The sequence below is a fragment of the Syzygium oleosum genome, unplaced genomic scaffold (assembly GCF_021117445.2).
Source record: "Syzygium oleosum isolate NSW1041296 unplaced genomic scaffold, Sole_v2.1 Sole_v2.09, whole genome shotgun sequence".
NCBI lineage: Eukaryota > Viridiplantae > Streptophyta > Magnoliopsida > Myrtales > Myrtaceae > Syzygium > Syzygium oleosum.
In genome coordinates this window covers 4,783,785-4,798,265 of record NW_026607493.1, presented here as the reverse complement: position 1 = coordinate 4,798,265, position 14,481 = coordinate 4,783,785, and the positions used below count along the sequence as shown (strand labels likewise).

The window sequence follows — 14,481 nt, the reverse complement described above, 5'->3', positions numbered from 1 at the left end:
ATAAAAGTCGGCAAATCAGTTACTAGAATGTAACGTTAAAGTTTAAATGTAATTGGTGATCATGTAAGGATTGGTCTCCAGGCGGAAGGACGGCGCGTGTTTGGGGAAGATAAGATCCAACCTGAACTTTTGGGATATTTAACTGTTTTCCTCACTTCTATTGTTCATTTAAATTGCATACAAGTTAGTTTAGTTGATTGTTACACTAAAAAAAGCACATTATTTTTCATATTCCGAAATTATCTCCAGCAGCAATTATGCATTATCGTCACCTTCGATGGGGCTCTATAGTTCGTGAGAGAAAGCATTAGATCAGAAAAAAGAAAGAAGTCTTTTAGAGAGCAACATAAGATCATCCTCCTACGAATTCAAGAGTCTCAGATAGCTCGTCAGAGAGAAAGAGCGAGGAAACATGGCCGATACGCTCCCCATCGGTTGTCGGTTTTCTCCGTCCGACGAACAACTCTTCTTCTATTACCTTGCGCATAGGGTGAGAGGGGATTTATCGTTTTCCGGATTCATACCCGAGTTCGACGTGTACGAGAAGGAACCGTGGAAGTTCTTCGACGAGAACGCGGACAGGAGCTTGTACGTCTTCACCAAGATCAAGATGAAGAAGTCCAGAGCGGAAAGGACGGCGGGGTCGGGATTCTGGAAGGGGGTGAAAACCACCGACATCGAAGATCATCAGGGCAATATCGTCGGCCACAAGAAGCACTTCAACTTTAAAGCGAAAGACGGCTCGTCTTTCGAACGCGAAAACGCAGCAAAGGGATCTTGGATCATGCACGAGTACTCCATGCTTAAGCAAGAAGTGAGTCAAATTCTCTTGTTCTACCTTCGTTAATTTATTGCCATGTACGTCTACCTTGTCTCTACGTACCGTATGAGTGCCTCTAATGAACCTTGGAAACTTGGTGGAAGTTCTTCCATTACAACAGTTTCGTTATTTTACATAAGATATTCGGGTTCCTAATGCTAATAAAATCCAGAAAGCTGATTATTTTCTTTTTAGATTCAATTTTCAAAGCCAAGTGAACCGTAATATATTTGTATAACCAATATATCTTAGTCTTTGTCATGTTAGAATTATTCTTATAATATTGCGTACGCTATTGTACCCGTAGAATCATAATAGTGCCGTTTCTCTATCCTAGGGTTTCATCAGGTGAGTAAATCGTGAAAGCCAATTTGGTCATCTTTTTGTTTTCTCGTTTTAAATTCTTTGAAAGCCATGTTTAGCAGAATGCACTCATATAATCCGTTTAGATCCTATTCTCCCTGCTTTATTTGATAGAAAAAAATCATAAATTTCTTAATACCTTAGTGTTTCGTTTGGTATGTAAATTGCAGATTGTTCTATGTAAAATCCGATTCAAGAAGGAAGAAAGCAGGGAAAAACAAGGCACTACGATTTTCCTAAGCATGCCCGTTAGAACTCGAGAAGATCACCGACTCAACGAATCTTCCGACTTCAACCGCAACATCGATGTGCCTCACCAAGACATCAACATGGAACCATCGGAAGCAATGTCTCCCTTTTCGGGTCCTCATGTTGATCGGCAACCATGGTATTGCACAGGTTCGAGGGGGAATCCTTCACGTTGGCATCTCAACCGTGCTTAGCAATCGTGCACAACCAGTATTCCATATTAGGGGTTTCGTAAGTGAACAAAGGCCAATCGAGCAATGCTTCATGGGCATCGCGACATCCGGTGGAAACGCAAATTCACTTGCATTTCCAATCACAGAAGAGAATACTAACGACGACGGTTCTCAATGGTTTCTTGACCACATCAATCTCGATTGGACAAATGGCTGGGAGGACCCCGAAGACAGCTTCGTACTAGGTGAATGGCCTCTAGCATGTGATGTTACCGCATCGAGTTCGCCCCTTTGATGGTAGAAGCACTCGAGTAATCGTTCGGCAAAGATCTACGAGAATATGTAAATAGTCCATTGCAAGAACCGGATTAACTCTTACAATCGATGAATATTGGATGATGTGATTTTGCAACATTCATAAGTGCTAACATGTTTCATTCGAATCCCAATTACATATTTTGATGTTGATTACACTGAAAAGTATCCCGTTCCATTGTTATTCATTCTCCATTCTCCATTCTGCCCATTCTCATCAAACAATATGTTATTATTTAATGCTATACCTCAAGATCGAATTTATATCAAGAGTTCTCAATATAAAAAGGCAAACTACCTAGTCCGGCGATTCTCCTCCTCCTCCTCCTCATCATCATCATCATTATTATTATTATAGTTAACTCTCATTGATGATTAGCTCTACATACAAGCCAAATAGGTGAACTCCATAAGACACGTAGAATCAAACTCAAAGTACACCCGAAATCAGTGACAAACTTAAGTGAATTTGGTTTTGGCATTTCTTCGGGTATGTTGTGTATAAGCCAATCATACCATTCACATGCAAGTTTAATGTTAAAATTTTGACACACGTACGAGTCAAGGTTGTCACTTAAGTGAATTTGGTTTTGGCATTTCATCCGGCATGTTGTGTACAAGTCAATCATAGCATTCACGTGCAAGTTTCATGTTAAAATTTTGACACGTATGATTCAACGTTGGAAAGCCACTGAACGCTAACGAGGGCATGAACTAACACGAATGACCAACAAAGCAAGAGCAATACGTAAGCGTATAAAGAGATTTGCAGACAAGCAGTAAATCATTTAGGGCCAAGACATAGAAACATAAGACCAAGTTTGACACAAACCGAAAATGAGCGAAGCCACCAGATATGCTATTAGAATGTTATGGCTGAGAGATCCAACAAAAAAAGAAAAAGAGGAGGTCCTCGGAAACATAGAGCCTCGAATGCGACGTGAAATAGAGGGCTATCGTTTTCCTACCTTGACAATAAGAAACCTATGCAATAAACTCAAGACCGCGACCAGCAAGGTGGAAATGGCGATGGGAAGAAGGGACTTTGTCGGAGGGAATGTCAGAGAAGATGAACAGAACCCTATTTGTCGCTAGGTTTTTTGTGTTATAATGAAGAGAGAACATGAGCTAATTGAATAAACATCAATTGAGTTATTATTATTTTGAAAAAAACTAAGTTATTCCACGTGGCTCTCCATGTGGTTTGCCATGTCACCGAACGCCGTCCACGTGGCTTGCCACGTCACTGAGCATTGTCCACGTCTGCAACTGTAATGGCAAAATTTTACGAAATTTAACGGAAGGTAAATTTGTCACAGATATTACAGTTTAGGATTTTTCGTGATATAAATCCTAAGAAAAGTAATTGCATTTTTTCTTTGTGCAGCAAATTCTAAGCATTAAATTGTGTAAGCTTATTGAATGAGAGTTTGAACTTGGATGGATGTTGAATATTATTTATGTTGTATGCACTTTAAAAGAAGAAGAACAAACTAAAGATTCAAAAAGGGGCTTTCCAAAAAAATAAAAAAAAATGTGATTTACTCATATTTAGTACTCGAATTTGCTCCACGTAATCTAATGAGGACTTATGAACCAAATTTATAAACCGGTTTTTATATCCCCTGCATCTTTCCTCAATGAAAGATGGTGTGAAGGCAAATCTACCTTCCGTCGTCGACTAAGACATTCTCATTATTGAACTCCACCAACCAAAAAGAAAAGGGAAAAAAATTACAAAAAAAAAACTCTAAATATGCCCATTGTGACACATTTACCCTAAACTTTTTTTATGAGATAAAAATCTCAAACTTTTACCTATTTGACACATTTACTCTCCATCAATGTCTCATTAAATGATTTTTCAATCAAAACAATGTCATTTTTATTTCACTAAATTGTATCTCGTGCGTATCACGAGGTCGAAATCTCTTAGGTAATTCATATATTTACCCATAAAACATAAAGCTTAACCAAATAAAAGTGATCGACCGATCATAGCTTATTGCAATATATCCTCTTGATCAACACAACGATTTCCTTTTTTATTTTTGAGAAATGGTTAACGTATGAAGAATATTTACGGAAAATTGGGTGTCAAATGATGTGTGAAAGGTTATTATTGGTCAAGGAATGAAGTTAAACAACCTTTCGTGCCCCCAATTTTTCATTAGGAATTCAAGTTATCATTCGGAATGAAAGGTAAATGATTTGTGAAAGGTTATCTCCAAATGGAAAGAAAGGTTTACATTTCACCCGGAACTAAGATGACACGTGCAACTTAAGTATACAAGTTACGAAAAAGTTAATGATGTTTCTCACATTTTTAATTGAATATTTCCAAATGTTTCAAGTATTTCTCGGATTAAATTAAATCCAAAATGTGAATTTCGCAAAAATTATGGAAAGTTTAAAAGTTAAGAGTAAAATACTCAAGAGAGGCCTAATTTAACCTAAGCTAAAGGAAAAGCACCAAAAAAATCTTAAACCTATTGCACTTATGTCAATTCAGTCTTCAACATTTCAATTGTATCAATTGAGTCATAAACATTTTGATATTTTGCCAATGTAGCTAATCCATCCAATTTTGACAGGAAATAGTCGACGTGGGTGTTAGCCGTCCCACGTGACATGGCTAGCAGACGACCGACGCCGATATGGACAGTTTCTTATTTTTTATATTTTTCATTTCCTTTCCTTCTTTTTTTCCATCTTCCTTCACTCAGGTCGTTGGGCCTTAGCTATGGTTGGCGCCCGCGACCAGCCACAGAGCAAAGACCAACAAGGGTCACCCTCGCCGAGATCCAATGAGGGGCGACCTTGCCAACTTCATGGGAGGCTTGACCTCACCAAATCTGGCGACGAGACTCTCTCGATCCCGGCGAGGTTGCCCCTCACCCGATCCCGACGAGGCCAGCCTCACCGGCCCGTAACAAGGCTTAACCTCCTCGGATTTGGCGAGGGCAACCGTCACCGCTATCGCCTTTAGCTGGTTACCGGCCATCCCCAAAGCCCGACAACTAGTAGAGAGAGAATGAAAAAAAATCGTAATTTTTATTCAATTGGTGAATGCTCGTCTTGTAATGACAAGATATTTATTTTTTTTTAGTGTAAGAGTAAGTGGTAAAATTTACCATTCACTCAGGCATTATAAAATTTTAATAAGTTGTTAACATTTTCAACTCCCATTTATGGACGACAGTTGATTTTCGCATTCATTCCATATTGTATAAATAAAAGTCGGCAAATCAGTCACTAAAACGTAACTGTAAAGTTTAAATGCAATTGGTGATCATGTAAGGATTGGTCTCCAGGCGGAAGGACGGCGCGTCTTTGGGGAAGATAAGATTCAACCTGAACTTTGGGGATATTTAACTGATTTTTGTCGCTTATTTTGTTCGTTTAAATTGCATACAAGTTAGTTTAGTTGATCGTTACACTAAAAAAACACATTATTTTTCATATTCCGAAATTATCTCCAGCGGCAATTATGCATTACCGTCACCTTCGATCGGGCTATATAGTTCGTGAGAGAAAGCATTAGATCAGAAAAAAAAGAAAAACGTTTTTTAGAGAGCAACATAAGATCATCCCCCTTACGAATTCAAGAGTCTCAGATAGCTCCTGAGAGAGAAAGAGAGTGGAAACATGGCGGATACGCTCCCCATCGGTTACCGGTTTTCTCCGTCCGACGAACAGCTCTTCTTCTATTACCTTGCGCATAGGGTGAGGGGGGATTTATCGTTTTCCAGATTCATCCCCGAGTTCGATGTGTACGAGAAGGAACCGTGGAAGTTCTTCGACGAGGACGCGGACAGGAGCTTGTACGTCTTCACCAAGATCAAGATGAAGAAGTCCAGAGCGGAAAGGACGGCGGGGTCGGGGTTCTGGAAGGGGGTGAAAACCACCGACATCGAAGATCATCAGGGCAATATCGTCGGCCACAAGAAGCACTTCAACTTTAAAGTGAAAGACGGCTCGTCTTTCGAACGCGAAAACGCAGCAAAGGGATCTTGGATCATGCACGAGTACTCCATGCTTAAACAAGAAGTGAGTCGAATTCTCTTGCTCTACCATCTTTTATTTATTGCGATGTAAGCCTACCTTATGTTTTCCAGTTAATTGCTGGCTGTTAGAGACGATAGTCTACGTACTGTATGGGTGCCTCTGATGAACCTTTGAATCTTGGTGGAACTTTTTCCATTACAACAATTGAGTTATTTTACATAAGATATTCAGGAAGCTAATTATTTTCTTTTTAGATTTAAATTTTGAAAGCCAAGTGAATCATAATATATTTGTACAATCAATATATCTTAGCCTTTGTCATGTTAGAATTATTCTTATAATATTGTGTACGCTAGTGTACCCGTAGAATTAGAATAGTGCCGCTTCTATATCCTAGGGTTTCATCAGGTGAGTAAATCGTGAAAGCCAAACTCGTCATCTTTTTGTTCTCGTTTTTAATTCTTTGAAAACCATGTTTAGCATAATGCATTCATCTAACATGTTTAGATACTATTCTCCCAGCTATATTTGCTGGAAAAATTCATAAATTTCTTAACGCCTTGGTGTTTCCTTTGGTATGTAAAATTGCAGATTGTTCTATGTAAAATCCGATTCAAGAAGGAAGAAAGCGGCAAAAAACAAGGCACTACGATTTTCCTAAGCATGCCGGTCAGAACCCGAGAAGATCACCGACTCAACGAATCTTCCGACTTCAACCGCAACATCGATGTGCCTCACCAAGACATCAACATGGAACCATCGGAAACAATGTCTCTCTTTTCATATCCTCATGTTGATCGGCAACCATGGTATTGCACAGGTTCAGAGGGGGAATTCTCGACTTTGGCATCTCAACCGTGCTTAGCAATCAGTGCACAGCCAGTGTTCAATAATGGGGGTTTCGTAAGTGAACGAAGGCCAATCGAGCAAAGCTTCATGGGCATCGCGACATCCGGTGGAAACGCAAATTCACCTGCGTTTCCAATCACGGAAGAGAATACTTACGACGATGACAGTTCTCAATGGTTTCTTGACCACATCAATCTCGATTGGACAAATGGCTGGGAGGACCTTGAAGACATCTTCGTACCAGGTGAATGGCCTCTAGCACGTGATGTTACCGCATCAGAGTTCGCCCCTTTGATGGTAGAAGCACTCGAGTAATCGTTCGGCAAAGATCTACGAGAATATGTAAATAGTCCATTGCAAGAACTGAATTAACTCTTACAATCGATGAATATTGGATGATGTGATTTTGCAACATTCATAAGTGCTAACATGTTTCATTCGAATCCCAATTACATATTTTGATGTTGATTACACTGAAAAGTATCCCGTTCCATTGTTATTCATTCTCCATTCAGTACATTCTCATCAAACAATATGTTATTATTCAATGCTATACCTCAAGATCGAATTTATATCAAGAGTTCTCAATAAAAAGGCAAACTACCTAGTCCGGCGATTCTCCTCCTCCTCACTATTATTATTATTATAGTTAACTCTCATTGATGATTAGCTCTACGTACAAGCCAAAAAGGTGAAATCTCATAAGACACATAGAATCACACTCAAAGTACACCGAAATCGGTGACAAACTTAAGTGAATTTGGTTTTGGCATTTCATTGGGTATGTTGTGTACAAGTCAATCATATCATTCATATGCAAGTTTCATGTTGAAATTTTGACACATGTATGATTCAAGGTTGTCACTTAAGTGAATTAGGTTATGGCATTTCATCTGGCATGTTGTGTACAAGTCAATCATACCACCATTCACATGCAAGTTTCATGTTAAAATTTTGACACGTATGATTCAAGGTTGGAAAGACATGTAACGCTAACAAGGGCATGAACTAACACGAATGACCAACATAGCAAAAGCAATACATAAGCGTATAAAGAGATTTGCAGCCAAGCAGTAAATCATTTAGGGCCAAGACATAGAAACATAAGACCAAGTTTGACACAAATCAAAAATGAGCGAAGCAACCAGATGTGCGATTAGAGTGTTATGGCTGAGAGATCCAACAAAAAAGAAAAAGAGGAGGTCCTTGGAGACATAGAGGCATGAATGCGACGTGAAATAGAGGACTATCGTTTTCCTACCTCGACAATATGAAACCTATGACACAAACCCAAATCCGCGACCAGCAAGGTGGAAATGGCGATGGGAAGAACGGGCTTTGTTGGAGGGAATGTCGGAGAAGATGAACTGAACCCTATTTGTTGCTAGGGTTTTTTTTGTGTTATAATGAAGAGAGAACACGAGCTAATTGAATAAACATCAATTGAGTTATTATTATTTTGAAAAAAAACTAAGTTATTTTCACGTGGCTCTCCACGTAGTTTGCCACATCACTCAACTTCATCCACGTGGCTTGCCACGTCACCGAGCATTTTCCACGTCTGCAACTGTAATGGCAAAATTTTATGGAAATTAACGGAGGGTAAATTTGTCATAGGTATACCAGTTTAAGATTTTTCGTGATATAAACCGTAAGAAAAATGATTGCATTTTTTCTTTGTGCAGCAAATTCTAAGCATTAAATTGTGTAAGCTTATTGAATGAGAGTTTGAACTTGGATGGATGTTGAATATAATTTATGTTGTATGCACCTTAAAGAAGAAGAATATACTAAAGATTCAAAAAGGGGTTTTCCAAAAAAATAATAAAAAAATGTGATTTACTCATATTTAGTACTCGAATTTGGCCCACGTAATCAAATGTGGAGTTATGAATCAAATTTATAAACTGGTTTTTATATCCCCTGCATCATTCCTCAATGAAAGATGGTGTGCAAGCAAATCTACCTTCCTTCGTCGACTAAGACATTCTCATTATTGAACTCCACCATCCAAAAAGAAAAGGGAAAAAATTACAAAAAAAAACTCTAAAATATGCCAATCGTGACACATTTACCTGAACTTCTTTTATGAGATAAAAAATCCTAAACTTTTACCAATGTGACACATTTGCTCTCCATCAATGTCTCATTAGATGATTTTTCATCCAAAATAATGTCATTTAATTTCACTAAATTGCATCTTGTGCATATCACCAGATTCACTGGGTCGAAATCTCTTAGGTAATTCATATATTTCCCCATAAAACATAAAGCTTAACCAAATTAAAGTGATCCACCGATCATAGTTTAATGCAATATATCTTCTTGATCAACACAAGGATTTCCTTTTTTATTTTTGAGAAATGGTAAACGTATTAAGAATATTTACCGAAAATTGGGTGTCAAATGATGTGCAAAAGGTTATTATTGGTCAAGGAATGAAGTTAAACAACCTTTCGTGCCCCCAATTTTTCATTAGGAATTCAAGTTATCATTTGGAATGAAAGGTAAATGATTTGTAAATGGTTATCTCCAAATGGAAAGAAAGGTTTACATTTCACCCGAACTAAGATGACAAGTGCAACTTAAGCATAGAAGTTACAAAAAAGTTAATGATGTTTCTCACATTCTTAATTGAATATTTCCAAATGTTTCAAGTATTTCTCGGATTAAATTAAATCCAAAATGTGAATTTCACAAAAATTATGAAAAGTTTAAAAGTTAAAAGTTAAATACTCAAGACAGGCCTAATTTAACCTAAGCTAAGAATCACTAGGAAAAGCACCAAAAAAATCTTAAATCTATTGCACTTATGTCAATTCAGTCCTAAACATTTCAATTGTACCAATGGAGTCATAACCCTTTTGACATTTTGTCAATGTAGCTAATCCAGTCAATTTTGACTGGAAATAGCTGACATGGGTGTCAGCCGTCTTACGTGGCACGACTGCGGACAACGGCGCCGATGTGGACAGTTCATTATTTTTTATATATTTTTCATTTCCTTTTCTCTTTTTTTCCATCTTCCTTCACTAGTCGTCGGGCCCTAGCTATAGCCGGCGCTTGGCGGTCGGCCACGAGCAAAGACCAACAAGGTCACCCTTGCCGGGATCCAATGAGGGGCGACCTTGCCAACTTCGGGGGAGGCTCGACCTCACCGATCTAGCAAAGCGAGACTCTCCCGATCCCGGCGAGGTTACCCCTCACCCGATCTCGGCGAGACCAAGCCTCACTAGCTTGTAACAAGGCTCAACCTCCCCGGATTTGGTGAGGGCAACCCTCACCAGTCGTCGCCTTTAGCTGGTCACCGGCCACCTCCAAAGCCCTGCAACTAGCGGAGAAAGAATGAAAAAAAAATCATAATTTTTATTCAATAGATGAAAGCTCATCTTGTAATGACAGGATGTTTTTTTTTTTTAATGTAAGAGTAAGTGGTAAAATTTACCATTCACTTAGGCATTGAAAAATTTTAATAAGTTGTTAACGTTTTCAACTCCCATTTATGGACGACAGTTGATTTTCGCATTCATTCCATATTGTATAAATAAAAGTCGGCAAATCAGTTACTAGAATGTAACGTTAAAGTTTAAATGTAATTGGTGATCATGTAAGGATTGGTCTCCAGGCGGAAGGACGGCGCGTGTTTGGGGAAGATAAGATCCAACCTGAACTTTTGGGATATTTAACTGTTTTCCTCACTTCTATTGTTCATTTAAATTGCATACAAGTTAGTTTAGTTGATTGTTACACTAAAAAAAGCACATTATTTTTCATATTCCGAAATTATCTCCAGCAGCAATTATGCATTATCGTCACCTTCGATGGGGCTCTATAGTTCGTGAGAGAAAGCATTAGATCAGAAAAAAGAAAGAAGTCTTTTAGAGAGCAACATAAGATCATCCTCCTACGAATTCAAGAGTCTCAGATAGCTCGTCAGAGAGAAAGAGCGAGGAAACATGGCCGATACGCTCCCCATCGGTTGTCGGTTTTCTCCGTCCGACGAACAACTCTTCTTCTATTACCTTGCGCATAGGGTGAGAGGGGATTTATCGTTTTCCGGATTCATACCCGAGTTCGACGTGTACGAGAAGGAACCGTGGAAGTTCTTCGACGAGAACGCGGACAGGAGCTTGTACGTCTTCACCAAGATCAAGATGAAGAAGTCCAGAGCGGAAAGGACGGCGGGGTCGGGATTCTGGAAGGGGGTGAAAACCACCGACATCGAAGATCATCAGGGCAATATCGTCGGCCACAAGAAGCACTTCAACTTTAAAGCGAAAGACGGCTCGTCTTTCGAACGCGAAAACGCAGCAAAGGGATCTTGGATCATGCACGAGTACTCCATGCTTAAGCAAGAAGTGAGTCAAATTCTCTTGTTCTACCTTCGTTAATTTATTGCCATGTACGTCTACCTTGTCTCTACGTACCGTATGAGTGCCTCTAATGAACCTTGGAAACTTGGTGGAAGTTCTTCCATTACAACAGTTTCGTTATTTTACATAAGATATTCGGGTTCCTAATGCTAATAAAATCCAGAAAGCTGATTATTTTCTTTTAGATTCAATTTTCAAAGCCAAGTGAACCGTAATATATTTGTATAACCAATATATCTTAGTCTTTGTCATGTTAGAATTATTCTTATAATATTGCGTACGCTATTGTACCCGTAGAATCATAATAGTGCCGTTTCTCTATCCTAGGGTTTCAACAGGTGAGTAAATCGTGAAAGCCAATTTGGTCATCTTTTTGTTTTCTCGTTTTAAATTCTTTGAAAGCCATGTTTAGCAGAATGCACTCATATAATCCGTTTAGATCCTATTCTCCCTGCTTTATTTGATAGAAAAAAATCATAAATTTCTTAACACCTTAGTGTTTCCTTTGGTATGTAAATTGCAGATTGTTCTATGTAAAATCCGATTCAAGAAGGAAGAAAGCAGGGAAAAACAAGGCACTACGATTTTCCTAAGCATGCCTGTCAGAACTCGAGAAGATCACCGACTCAACGAATCTTCCGACTTCAACCGCAACATCGATGTGCCTCACCAAGACATCAACATGGAACCATCGGAAGCAATGTCTCCCTTTTCGGGTCCTCATGTTGATCGGCAACCATGGTATTGCACAGGTTCAGAGGGGGAATCCTTCACGTTGGCATCTCAACCGTGCTTAGCAATCAGTGCACAACCAGTATTCCATATTAGGGGTTTCGTAAGTGAACAAAGGCCAATCGAGCAATGCTTCATGGGCATCGCGACATCCGGTGGAAACGCAAATTCACTTGCATTTCCAATCACAGAAGAGAATACTAACGACGACGGTTCTCAATGGTTTCTTGACCACATCAATCTCGATTGGACAAATGGCTGGGAGGACCCCGAAGACAGCTTCGTACTAGGTGAATGGCCTCTAGCATGTGATGTTACCGCATCAGAGTTCGCCCCTTTGATGGTAGAAGCACTCGAGTAATCGTTCGGCAAAGATCTACGAGAATATGTAAATAGTCCATTGCAAGAACCGGATTAACTCTTACAATCGATGAATATTGGATGATGTGATTTTGCAACATTCATAAGTGCTAACATGTTTCATTCGAATCCCAATTACATATTTTGATGTTGATTACACTGAAAAGTATCCCGTTCCATTGTTATTCATTCTCCATTCTCCATTCTGCCCATTCTCATCAAACAATATGTTATTATTTAATGCTATACCTCAAGATCGAATTTATATCAAGAGTTCTCAATATAAAAAGGCAAACTACCTAGTCCGGCGATTCTCCTCCTCCTCCTCCTCATCATCATCATCATTATTATTATTATAGTTAACTCTCATTGATGATTAGCTCTACATACAAGCCAAATAGGTGAACTCCATAAGACACGTAGAATCAAACTCAAAGTACACCCGAAATCAGTGACAAACTTAAGTGAATTTGGTTTTGGCATTTCTTCGGGTATGTTGTGTATAAGCCAATCATACCATTCACATGCAAGTTTAATGTTAAAATTTTGACACACGTACGAGTCAAGGTTGTCACTTAAGTGAATTTGGTTTTGGCATTTCATCCGGCATGTTGTGTACAAGTCAATCATAGCATTCACGTGCAAGTTTCATGTTAAAATTTTGACACGTATGATTCAACGTTGGAAAGCCACTGAACGCTAACGAGGGCATGAACTAACACGAATGACCAACAAAGCAAGAGCAATACGTAAGCGTATAAAGAGATTTGCAGACAAGCAGTAAATCATTTAGGGCCAAGACATAGAAACATAAGACCAAGTTTGACACAAACCGAAAATGAGCGAAGCCACCAGATATGCTATTAGAATGTTATGGCTGAGAGATCCAACAAAAAAGAAAAAGAGGAGGTCCTCGGAAACATAGAGCCTCGAATGCGACGTGAAATAGAGGGCTATCGTTTTCCTACCTTGACAATAAGAAACCTATGCAATAAACTCAAGACCGCGACCAGCAAGGTGGAAATGGCGATGGGAAGAAGGGACTTTGTCGGAGGGAATGTCAGAGAAGATGAACAGAACCCTATTTGTCGCTAGGTTTTTTGTGTTATAATGAAGAGAGAACATGAGCTAATTGAATAAACATCAATTGAGTTATTATTATTTTGAAAAAAAAACTAAGTTATTCCACGTGGCTCTCCATGTGGTTTGCCATGTCACCGAACGCCGTCCACGTGGCTTGCCACGTCACTGAGCATTGTCCACGTCTGCAACTGTAATGGCAAAATTTTACGAAATTTAACGGAAGGTAAATTTGTCACAGATATTACAGTTTAGGATTTTTCGTGATATAAATCCTAAGAAAAGTAATTGCATTTTTTCTTTGTGCAGCAAATTCTAAGCATTAAATTGTGTAAGCTTATTGAATGAGAGTTTGAACTTGGATGGATGTTGAATATTATTTATGTTGTATGCACTTTAAAAGAAGAAGAACAAACTAAAGATTCAAAAAGGGGCTTTCCAAAAAAATAAAAAAAAATGTGATTTACTCATATTTAGTACTCGAATTTGCTCCACGTAATCTAATGAGGACTTATGAACCAAATTTATAAACCGGTTTTTATATCCCCTGCATCTTTCCTCAATGAAAGATGGTGTGAAGGCAAATCTACCTTCCGTCGTCGACTAAGACATTCTCATTATTGAACTCCACCAACCAAAAAGAAAAGGGAAAAAATTACAAAAAAAAAAACTCTAAATATGCCCATTGTGACACATTTACCCTAAACTTTTTTTATGAGATAAAAAATCTCAAACTTTTACCTATTTGACACATTTACTCTCCATCAATGTCTCATTAAATGATTTTTCAATCAAAACAATGTCATTTTTATTTCACTAAATTGTATCTCGTGCGTATCACGAGGTCGAAATCTCTTAGGTAATTCATATATTTACCCATAAAACATAAAGCTTAACCAAATAAAAGTGATCGACCGATCATAGCTTATTGCAATATATCCTCTTGATCAACACAACGATTTCCTTTTTTATTTTTGAGAAATGGTTAACGTATGAAGAATATTTACGGAAAATTGGGTGTCAAATGATGTGTGAAAGGTTATTATTGGTCAAGGAATGAAGTTAAACAACCTTTCGTGCCCCCAATTTTTCATTAGGAATTCAAGTTATCATTCGGAATGAAAGGTAAATGATTTGTGAAAGGTTATCTCCAAATGGA

The 14,481-nt window shown here is 38.5% G+C and overlaps 3 protein-coding genes across 3 annotated transcripts; all 3 read left to right on the top strand.

The window, feature by feature from the left end:
* The first annotated feature begins 412 nt into the window (after positions 1-412).
* LOC130138927 (NAC domain-containing protein 72-like) lies at positions 413-1,626 on the top strand. The gene is made up of 2 exons (XM_056314524.1): positions 413-814; positions 1,354-1,626. The coding sequence occupies exons 1-2, from the start codon at positions 413-415 to the stop codon at positions 1,624-1,626; spliced, it is 675 nt and encodes a 224-aa protein (XP_056170499.1).
* A 3,942-nt stretch (positions 1,627-5,568) lies between these two features.
* LOC130138926 (NAC domain-containing protein 19-like) lies at positions 5,569-7,092 on the top strand. Its single transcript, XM_056314523.1, has 2 exons — positions 5,569-5,970; positions 6,520-7,092. The coding sequence occupies exons 1-2, from the start codon at positions 5,569-5,571 to the stop codon at positions 7,090-7,092; spliced, it is 975 nt and encodes a 324-aa protein (XP_056170498.1).
* Positions 7,093-10,733: 3,641 nt separating this feature from the next.
* LOC130138925 (NAC domain-containing protein 19-like) lies at positions 10,734-12,243 on the top strand. The gene is made up of 2 exons (XM_056314522.1): positions 10,734-11,135; positions 11,674-12,243. Exons 1-2 carry the CDS (start codon positions 10,734-10,736, stop codon positions 12,241-12,243), a joined length of 972 nt encoding a protein of 323 aa, XP_056170497.1.
* Positions 12,244-14,481: the final 2,238 nt, after the last annotated feature.